Raw genomic sequence first — 11,111 nt, 5'->3', positions numbered from 1 at the left:
TGCAACGTGTACTTTTGCGGACACGCTCGGAAGCTTTCACCGGCGTTTGCCCTCCTCCGTCTTGTATAAAACAGAACAGTGACAGCAAAAAGCCCAGTTCCACCCAATAATTTCTTAATGCGCGATTGCTTGTTGAAATAAGCATGGTAAAGTTAAAAGGCTGCGATAGGCAACGTCCTAAATGAATGACAACTTTGTGGATCAGTATAATAGGACTAAAAACTTATATAAAATACGAGCAAAAGTACGCATTTAATAGACGGGACTAATTGGTGAACCTTGAAAAAAAATAGCGGATTGTGTAACTGCGTGATGAATAAATTTTCTTTGTAAATGGTCTATTGCTGCAGCGCAGTTGGGCACCTTAAAAGTACCCTAGAACTACGAGGGAACATTGGTGAAAACGTTTGTGACGTTAAGGTGCGATGTTTGTTCTTAGAAGGCAGCTCGAACTTTCAGGCCAAAACGGTGTTACTTTTGACGCCTCGTGGTAATTTTTTGTCGCCGCTAATTAGTCTGCAACCAACTGGGACGTCTGTATACATTTCCTAATAAATTAAAACGTGCAGTATTGTTACAGTTAGTTTGACTTAAAGTTTTACATCTGGCAAAGCAGCTAACAAGGTTTTTTGCATTTGGTAAACTTTCGTTTTAGTATGGAATAAAGAATTGTCTGCCAATAGGATCTAGAGTAAAATCTGTAAGGCTTTTTGAAACTAATTAGCAATATATAAAAACTATGCAAGCTATTTAAAAGCTGGGCGCTGTCTAGAATCCTACCACAACGAAACACCATTTGAGTTAGGGTACGGGTTAGCATTTGGGTTAAGGTGGGTCAAGTATTATTATTAAATAAAGAATAATATTACTTGACCCACCCACACCCAAACGCTAACCCGCATCCTAACTCAAATTTAGTGCGTTGATTTTAAAACTGTGGTAGGATTCTAGACCAGCGCCAAACGCTGTCCTGAAAGTTATCATATTTTGTAGAAATACCTGTATGTACGAATAATTAAGTTTGCTATGTAATAGTCATTTTTTAATTCAAATGTGCTTTAATTTCACATTACCACAACCTATGCCTCGGTAATTGAAACCTAAAAGTGTGACTTTATTTATCGGCTTAAACTTAGGACAGGAAACTAACATAATGTTGATCTTGGGATGGCTGTTAACAGTTGTAACTTGCTTTGGTGTTAGCATTTCAGCCGAGGAAAATACAGACACAACTATTGATGTAAGTAATGGTTACTTTTTTGTATTCTCTACATAATTGGTACCGGTAGGTTAATAAATAGAATATTCCATTTTTCAACAGATCAAGATAGAAGTTATATGGAAACCAAAGGAATGCATCCGTAAAGTTGAACCCAAAGACTTTGTCCGATACCACTACTATGGCATGTTAACAAATGGTCACCAGTTTGACTCGAGGTAAATGAGACTTCAAGAGTTGTATCAAGGATGAAAAAGTATTGTATATGCCAGGGGTGGCCAACCAATAAGACACCAAGAGCCGCATTGATTGCTTGGTTAACTGCAAAGAGCCACACGCTAAACATGGGCATACGTCAATATCACCCTTTATATTTGTTACTTACAGAGCCTTTGCTCAGCTAGTTTTATTATAAATGTTGCACACTAACAATATTGCGTAGGCTACATTTAGCGATTTTTTTCACACTGCAAGAGGTCTTGAATAAATGCCACCACGCAGTTAAAGGCTTCTAAATCGGAATTGATTTTACAAAAAAAAAAAAGGTTCTAAGAAGGGAAGGATCTCGTAATTTTGTTTAGGGAATGTGATAAAAATGTGCCCCCATAAAATAAGTCCTGTTCGGAGGCACCGTATTTTCTACTAGGATTTTTTTAAACTTGCTGAGACATGGAATGTTAAATGAGTTAAGCGCAAAGCGCTTACATTTTTTTCACTAAATATAAATACAACATTAAAGTAAGAGCCGCAGATAACTGGGTGAAGAGCCACGTGGTATATGCCAAAATGCTTTCAAAACATCTTGTGTTGTATTAAAATGTTATAGAAAAACATAGTATCCTAGGTACAGAGATCTGTAATGTAGCTTAATAATGAATCTCATAAAGCCAAAAAATTCATCATCTTGATAAAGACGTTTAGATATACGTGTCAAAATGATGTCGATTTACTTGACCTGTTTGGCTTTGAGATTCATTATCAAGCAACATAGTATCCTTTTGATCATTCTGTAAGTTCAAAAATCTAAACCAGTTTATTGCAATGCTTGTAGCTTTGAAAGAGAAGGAACATATGATACTTATGTTGGAACTGGTTGGTTAATCCCAGGAATGGACAAGGGCCTCATGGGAATGTGCGTCAACGAACATAGACTCATTACCATACCACCTGAACTGGCTTATGGAAAGGAAGGAACAGGTAACACTTTTCTGCCGCAGCCCGCAATACATATTATGCGATGCTTTTACTTTTCCATGTGAAGAAATGCCTTGTTAAAGACTGAGTAGTGCCAGCAGTTTTTAGTCAAGTTGTAACATAGCGTTCCTATGTTGAAACAGTACAATTTTTTTAACAATCTAGTTCTTTGTTTTGAAATATTCTATATTTAAAAAAAAAACTTTTTTTTTAAACAATTCAACTTCAGCAAAATTGTTAAAGCATGGTAAATATTTGTTATTTACAATAATAATTTAGTATATAATGTGTAAGATACTAGTACATATGTAAATAACTTGACTTTTCACAGAGGACTCCGTTCCACCAAATGCTACTCTTATCTTTAACACTATTGTGCTTGACGTTTGGAATGATGACGATATCACTAAGGTATGTTTCTAATAAAATATATTTTGCATTTTATAAATCATCTATTTTTTGTAAATGAAAAAAACTGTAGTTTTTCGTTGGTTGAAGACAGTTTATCCTGTATTAGGGCATTTAGTAAAGTACAGATAAAAACTTTGTTTAACAGTTTAGCATGTATTGTTATAAACAAAAATTGCCCATGCCGAGTAGGTATCCTTTTGAATGTTTCGAATAACTCTTTATTCTTTTCAACATAGTCAACCTTTTTTTTTTTTTATAAACTTAATTTAATCTCTTATTTCTGTTTTTATGTCAATTTAACACCATATTTCTGTTTCAGTATACTAGAGACTTTATACCAGATGGCTGCCCAAGACAGATTAAAGCATCTGATTATGTGAGGTACCATTACAATGGCAGCCTGCTAAGCGGCAAAAAGTTCCATTCCAGGTATAAAAATTTGCAAATTTTGTTTAAAATTTTTTCACGTTTCATATAGGACTGTCACAACTGTGATAGTAATTTTTTTTCCAAATTTAAAATGATGATAATATATACTTTCAGGTTTTGCCCTACCCCATTTACATTTGTACTATTATGATTCATAACACCCATTGCGGCACTTCTATGTTACTAATTTACAGTGTTGTAATGACTTAAGTCATTGACTTGACTTAAGTGCACTTAAGTCACTGTTTCCAAATGACTTGACTCAACTTAAGTCTTTTGACCAAAATGACTTGACTTGACTTAAGTTTTTTGAACAAAAAATTTATCTCAAGTTTTGTACATTAAACACTTTAAGTACTGTATTCTGCGTTTGTGTTATTTTTTTAGTTAAATTGTTGCTCATATAATCGGACGATTTTGCCAATTTTAATAGTTTAACAATTTACTTTTATGTCAATGACATGACTTGAAATTGACTTGCTCTCATAATGACTTGACTGGGACTTGACTTGGGCAACCCAAAACTTGGACTTGACTTGTTATTTTCGCAAAAGACTTGACTTTGACTTAAGTTTTTTTTTTGACATGACTTCACTGGGACTTAGTCATTTCAAAATGACTTGTTTACAACACTGCTAATTTATAGCAGAATGTTAAACTCTAATAATAATTAATAATGCAAATATATCATATTTTGATAATTTTGTGTAGCCTATTGTAAATGTAGAATAATAAAGTATGACATGATATACAATTGTTTATAAAATAGTTTAGCAATACCTTTCAAACAGAGCAACCATTTTTTTTCTATTCATGCATTTTTATCTATTCATGCATTTTTCATGCTTTCAAATGCGACAACCTTAATTAGACCCACAACAGATTTCCCCTATTTATTTATACAGCCACGATGAAGAATCAACCTACAACACATATGTGGGTCAAGGATGGGTCATTAAGGGAATGGACGAGGGTCTCCTTGGGGCTTGTAGGGGTGAAAGAAGAACAATTGTCATACCCCCTCATATGGCTTACGGAACGAAGGGCGATGGTAAGGGTTGTTTAACGTTTAGTAGAAACTAAGTAGATAAAGGTGTTACTGAGAAAGTTCTGTTATGTGAACATCTCAAATAAACTGTAAATTTTTTTTAACAAAGAATATTTATCTTTTAAAGTAAAAAAAAAGTAAAAAAGAAATTTACATGAGTCATTATTTGTTAATTTAAATTATGTACTTTTGTTAAAGATAATTAATAGGTTTTGTCAACTGTGGTCAATTTTTTTTCACTTCGGTAACAGTTTCCTTCAAAAATTTCTGATTGGTTAACATAAAAATGCCAACCAACAGCAAAAAAAGAGGAGACACTTATCAAAACTCTTTCGCAGGAAAAAACATCCCACGCTCAGCCACCCTCGTATTCGACATTGAGATTGTGGACTTCCATAATCCCGATGACACAGCCGAGGTGGTTGTGGTAAAAGAGGTGGAAAATTGCGAGCGGAAGCTAATTGACTCTGACTTCGTCCGCTATCACTACAACGGAACCCTCGCCGATGGAACCGTGTTTGACACCAGGTAAGTTGGCTTGGTGTAAAGTAGAGGTTGTTAACCAAGGGGAAGTTCCCCCTCTAGGGGTGATTTTAAAGTTTCAAGTGGCAAATTGAAAGAGGCACGGAAGCAATCATCATCTTTGGGTTCCAACAGAATATAATGTTTTAATTATTAGCCAGTTAAACCTTGTGGTTTTCATTATGACCTCATAGACCTGTGATGTTCCATAACATATTTTGTTAAACGTGAACATGGAGCAGAAAGTGTTAAGCGCCCATGGAGATTTATTTAGTTTATTTGGTTGATCCAACGGGTTCAATTAGTTAATTTAGTTGATCCAGCTTTTTTTATAATACCACAGTTGTTCATCGTTATTTACTAGGACAAAGTTTTTTATTTGGCTGTTTTAAAAAAAAAAACTTTACTTGGACTTTAGTTATTTAATTTTTTTGTGATAAAAAATGATATGGATTTAATCCGTTTGCTGATGTAATTGTCCATATTTTTTTATATGATAATGAATTTTACTTATTGAAAGCAGATTTCTACTTAAAACGAACACAGAAGTAGGTAGCATAACAGGAATAGTATAATAAAAATAAGTTCTTCTGGTATATAATTTGTTAAACCAACGTTTCGGGAAGGCTTTCCGAATAGTTAGCCGAAACGTTGGTTTAACAAATTATATAACAGAAGAACTTATTTTTAATTAGATAGCATACTTCGAACGTTTCGAATAATACTTAATGCCTTTTCGACGTGTTCGAAATATGCTACGTACTTTTGATGGGCTTTGATATTCATTCTACGTCTAACAACAACCTCCGGCGATTATGCTACAAAGATTTTAATTCATTCTTGGATCTTCAATTCCTTTTTGTTATTCGTCAGCTACCAGCGCAACCGCACCTATGACACGTACGTCGGTTTCAAGCGGGTCATCTCCGGCATGGAAATCGGCCTCCAGGGGGCGTGCATGGGGGAGTGGAGAAGCATCACCATTCCACCGCACCTGGGTTACGGCGAAAAGGGAGTGGGTGAGTAAAGGGGGTTTGAGTGGGTCTGATGGGAGGGTAAAGCCAACCTACAAAAAACTGGTGTTGGTGCCAAAAAGTTAAGTATCCAACATTATGGGAAATCTTTTTTGGCTGCTGACTTTTTTTTTCTGGAAGATTAAAAACGACAAAAATGTGAGTACCTCGTTTTACTGAAGTCGTTTACTAAGCTGCAGTGCTTAAACTGTTTAGGTGTAGTTTTTTTTAACAGGCGCATTTTATTGCCGCTTTGCCGGATATTGTAAAAAAATGACACGAATTTGGTTGGAGTAATTTCATTTTGGTGCGTTATTTGGTACAGCAAATCATGATTTGCAATATTCCGGTTTCAAGGTTATTTTCACCAACTAAAAACGTATGCTATAAGTTATTCGACTGGGAGTTTTTTGAAACTCCGATAATATATCGTTAAAAATTCCTTCAAAACACTGCGAACTGTTATTGTAAGATGAAACCTTTTACGTGCCTGTGTGTCATATTTTTATTGAGTAGAAAAAAAAGCTAAATTGTTTAATTTGCGATTTAAACCACCGGTGTAGTGTTTCTTTTGTTCCCAAAGACTCTGTTTTTATAAAAATTATTTTTATGGGAAAAACGTAAAGTTCAATTTTTTCACCTTTCAAGACAAAATTCGGCTCTGACATGAACAAAAAGCGTATCCTATGATTTCAAACCAAACCCAGCCTGACCACATCTCGTTGTTATCTATATAGGCGATAAAGTCCCGCCTAGCGCCGTGATGATATTTCACGTGCACGTGATCGACTTTCACAATCCCAAGGACACGGTCGTGAGCAAGATCACGGAGCTGCCGCTCGAATGCAACGATCCCGAAACCCGGAAGGCCGACAAGGACGATTATGTGACCTTCAACTACGTCATGAGACTGGTGGACGGAACCGTGCTTGACAGCAGGTGCGGTGCATTGTATTGTGGATAGCGGAAGTGGATTGCCAAGTTCCGCCAAAAAATAACTGGATCACAAACCGTGACTAAAATTTTAATGTTAATTTGGACACCGATACCAGCCAAGTATCGGTCGATACTAACAAACTTGGTATCGGGTATCGGATCCGATCCGATAGTATCGTACATCCCTAGTCAAAGCAGCCTTAAGTAAGTTAACAAATCACTAGTTTCCAGTTTTGTAAACAAGTCATTTTGAAATGACTTATAAATAACAAGTTCAGTCCAAGTCAAGTTTTTTTTTTTTCGGCGTGATTTTTTATTGGAGTCTAGCTATTTTCTAGTGGACCACATGCTGTCTTCGTTTACTGAGAAAAATGATTTACTATATATAAGAATCCTACAATATCGGATTGAAACCGATTACAGCTTCTATAGTATCGGTTTTCGTTTTACGATTTGTAAAATGTTTTAACCATGGTTTGCGATCCAATGCAGCGTTACTTAAAACGAAAACTTCTCGGGAAATGTTTAATAACAATAAGTGGTTCAGCCTTTTAACGCCATAAGTATTATTTTAACTCCAAGTCAACTTTCGCAAAAAATAAAAATAAACAAGATGGATTTTAATAGTAATTTTTGAATTGTTAAAAAATCGTACCAAATAAAAATTATTGTCAATACTTTCTTTCAGTATTTTAAATAAACGTTGATTTTTACTTTTATGAAAACGAAAGCTTTCACAAAAAAGTGGACTGTAAAGTGTTTCTCGTTATGTATTAAAAAACATAGGTTAGCTTAAATCGTTGATCAAACAGCAGCTTCAATAGCGCTACAGCACAGTGTTGTTAAACACATATATGTGTGTATCTTTCATGGTTAATGATATGCTACTGTACACCTCTGCAATGTGTAATTGCCTGTAATAACAGAATGTAGCAAGCATTGGCGCCATGGCTGTTTCTCGACTCGCTCGCTCCCCTTAGTTGGTAGAGCGACGGTCCCGGTATGACCGGAGGTCGAGCGTTCGAACCTCACCGCAGGCTTGGTGTTTTTCTAGCCTGCCTTGCTTGCTTCATTGATCGACAGATTCGGTCTGTGATGGCTTGCGGTGTCCGTTTCAACTTTGTTCCTTTATTCGAAAACGTGAAAATCCTCAATACAATAAACCCCATACCACTCCCAGAAAGCATACAATTCATATATTTTCAACAGCGATACTGGGGACTTCGGCAGCTACATGGGTCGCCAAACCCTCCTTCCTGGGGTCGAGATGGGGCTGATCGGTATGTGCGTGGGTGAGAAGAGGGAGGTGGTGATTCCCCCGCACATCGGCTACGGCGAGAAGGGAAGGGGTGAGTAGAAATAAAGTAGCAAGTGTGACGTCATCTACCCTCATCATTTAAGTTTTGTGTAATACTTGCGTTTTACCTAATTTAATTTTGTTGAACTGCTCGCTTAAGAAAGATGCTTAAAATTACTATCTATTTTTTAGTTTCTCAGCGACTAAACATTTTTTTAAAAAAGTACCGGTTCCTGTTTGTAAATCTAGCTTGTAAAGTCTCAATTTTTTTTAATTGTACATTTCTCCCGACAGATAGCATGGGCGCAAGCGCAAACAATGCCGATGTTCGAAAACAAGCCGCCTGTTTTAACCCATTGTGACGTAACCATAGGTTGACATCTTGTGTTGTGATTTAAATTCTGTATTTCTCCCGACAGCTAGCATGGGCGTTCCTGGCAGCGCTGTGCTTATCTTCACATTCGATCTTCTGAAGATCGAGGACTCTCTCCCGGATGGCTTCCAGTTCGTGTGGACGCACGATCCTCCATCCACCGAGGAGGAGATCTTCGTGGTGATTGATGAGGACAAGGATGACAGCATCACTCTTCCAGAGGTAACTGATAACTGTGTTGTAGGACTAATGTGTTGCGGGCATTTGTATTATTAAGAGCGTCGCTATATCGTCTTCAACTTTGACAATATAACCACTTCTTCAAATAATCGATGATAGTTAAACTGTACTTTCAAGTCCATAAAAAATTATAGATTTGCCGTTGTTGAAAGGTTCAAAAATTCTTAAGGATTAGTTAATTCGATTGGACAATCTAAACATTAGGTGTCGCCAGAGTACTCCCCGCTTAAAAACCTTAAAAAAATAATTTGGATGCGCAATCGTTGAGTAGGACATTTTAAAGCAATACGCAAAATGACATTTTGATTCAATTTTTATGCAATAAACACGCATATTCGCATAATCTCGTGTTTCACGTTTTGTGTTATTGTTTTGTTTCGCGGTCGCAAAAAAGGTTGCCATTACTGTAAGATCTGATTTACTACTATAGTATAAAATAAATACAAGTTTGTAAAATCAAAGAGTCCGCTAAACTACTTGAGAGCCCGGTCTTTCGAAAAAGGTTAGCTCGGCTACGAAATTGTTCTGTTACTGCGTTTCACAAAATCCTAAAAAACGTAATACCTAAAACATAACGTTTCTGTGATCGTCTGCTCGAAACTACCACGAAAAACTAATTTAAAGAAAGATAACTTAGTAAAAAAGCTGTAAATAGCACTGGCAGTCTCAACCTTCAGCAAATAAAATTGCGCTGAAACTCCAAACCGTTACACAAAATCACCAACGAACATTCAGAGACGTACAAAAACATTCGGGCCTCCATAAAGTTCGCTTTAAAATCAGTCACGTGTCCGTTCCAGTTCACCTCCTACGTGCTCGACCAAGTGGAACGCGGTCACGCGCGACTGGAGCCGGGCCGACCGAGGGAAGAAGTGGCCACCGACCTCTTCAAGTTCCAAGACAAGAACGACGACCAGCAGCTTACCGCGCGCGAGTTTCAGCTACTTTTCGAGCGCGACCCTTTCGGTTCCAAGGCCGGCGACGAACTGTGACGTCATCACCGACGCACGCCGGTGACCTCATCGTGGTCGTGCTGCGCCCTCGCGTTGCCAAGAGCTGAACGCTGTCGGTTGATGTTGATATTGAATTTCCTTCACTTTTGCGGCAGTATTACTTTGCTTCTATAGACCTTTTTCTACATTTTTTTTGGAGTACAAAATTGTTCGTGTCTGTTGGCTTCCAGTTCGTGCACAGTTTGCTTTTTCACATTTTTTTGTAAACGTTTTTTTATACTTTTTGCAGTATTGCTTTGAAACCCATCTCTTCTGAATTAAGAGGCGTAATTTGATTGGCGCCTTGGTACGCTATCACTCCATTGTATTTGTATTTTGGGCTGCTATGCATTTATTTGTTGTAAACTTGTAGCAACTGCTACCACGAAAATATAATCATGACACACGCTTATCTACTTAAAATATTTTTGTTGTTTTGGACTACCAAGGCTACAAGACCTATAAGATAAGAACTGGGATAACCCCGTGCTAATTCATTTAACAACGATTTTTCAATTTGACATTTCTGTTTGACATTTCCTGTCGGCGAAATCATGTAGTTCCGCGGTGAAATGAAAGGAATCTCTGGGTAAACTGCAATTTTAGGACAAAACCAAGACATTTTGCAATGTTGGATTAGCGATTTTACTTCTTGGTTTAATTGTCGCCTCAATAGGGCTGATCAGTCATTTTATAAATTGAATTAAGGGAAAAAATCGAGATCGTAAATACTCAAACTGGTTGCTCTTTTTCAGGGAGTCGAACCGGAACCGGAACCGAACCGGAACTTTATGAACCAGTTTTGGGTCAATTTTTTCCGAACCGTAACCGAACCTGAACCGTTTTTTATACGATTTTAAGGAGCCGAACCGGAACTGAACCGAATAATTTGTACCTGAACCTTAAGCGAACCTGTAAACAAAAACGGTTCGCTCCAGCATGACGTCACTACTTCTATTTTACAGAGTCAAGTTACGCCATGTTCAAAATTTTATAAAAAAAATATGAATATTGAATAAAAAAAATCGTTCATTTTTTATTTTTTAGATAAAATAAGTCACGGAACTTAGACTAGAAAAGTCAAACGGTTCGACTTCCTGCTCTTTTTTGAGCCACAATAATTATTCCAACGGACGAATTAATTCTTACGCAACCTTATCACGGTAGACAATGGCAAAAGTAACCCTTTAGTTTCTAAGCGTCTTTACGTCTCCCGACCAAAAAATAGCTGATAAAAAGGGTTAGTTGCTTTCTAAAAATTACGGAACAAAAAAGCTTTTGTCATGGGCATTTGCGTTCTAATGCGTCTCCCGTTGTGTAACAAAGCAAAAAGGCAAACCGAATTTTATATACATCTCAAAACGTTCTGAAGCACTCAACCCCCTACACAGGGCTTAATTGATTAACCATTAGGCAAAATAAGCACGAGCTTAGGAA

The 11,111-nt window shown here is 36.9% G+C and overlaps 1 protein-coding gene across 1 annotated transcript; it reads left to right on the top strand.

The window, feature by feature from the left end:
* Nucleotides 1-1,130: 1,130 nt before the first annotated feature.
* On the top strand, nt 1,131-10,090 carry LOC146132034 (peptidyl-prolyl cis-trans isomerase FKBP10-like). Its single transcript, XM_083396649.1, has 12 exons — nt 1,131-1,240; nt 1,322-1,437; nt 2,271-2,416; nt 2,745-2,824; nt 3,144-3,253; nt 4,159-4,304; nt 4,640-4,829; nt 5,697-5,842; nt 6,574-6,787; nt 7,982-8,121; nt 8,489-8,664; nt 9,483-10,090. Exons 1-12 carry the CDS (start codon nt 1,154-1,156, stop codon nt 9,672-9,674), a joined length of 1,743 nt encoding a protein of 580 aa, XP_083252775.1. The 5' UTR covers nt 1,131-1,153; the 3' UTR covers nt 9,675-10,090.
* The last annotated feature ends 1,021 nt before the right edge of the window (nt 10,091-11,111 follow it).

Source organism: Ascidiella aspersa, chromosome 9 (genome assembly GCF_963924565.1).
Source record: "Ascidiella aspersa chromosome 9, kaAscAspe10.2, whole genome shotgun sequence".
In the NCBI taxonomy this organism is placed as follows: domain Eukaryota; kingdom Metazoa; phylum Chordata; class Ascidiacea; order Phlebobranchia; family Ascidiidae; genus Ascidiella; species Ascidiella aspersa.
This window is presented reverse-complemented; position numbering and strand designations above follow the sequence as displayed.

Excerpts from the sequence above, each read along its gene's own strand:
- LOC146132034 (XM_083396649.1), top strand. The coding sequence starts at position 1,154 with ATGTTGATCTTGGGATGGCTGTTAACAGTTGTAACTTGCTTTGGTGTT. Across the intron at positions 1,438-2,270 it reads GGTCACCAGTTTGACTCGAG|CTTTGAAAGAGAAGGAACAT; the intron begins GTAAATGAGACT and ends CAATGCTTGTAG. Across the intron at positions 2,417-2,744 it reads TTATGGAAAGGAAGGAACAG|AGGACTCCGTTCCACCAAAT; the intron begins GTAACACTTTTC and ends GACTTTTCACAG.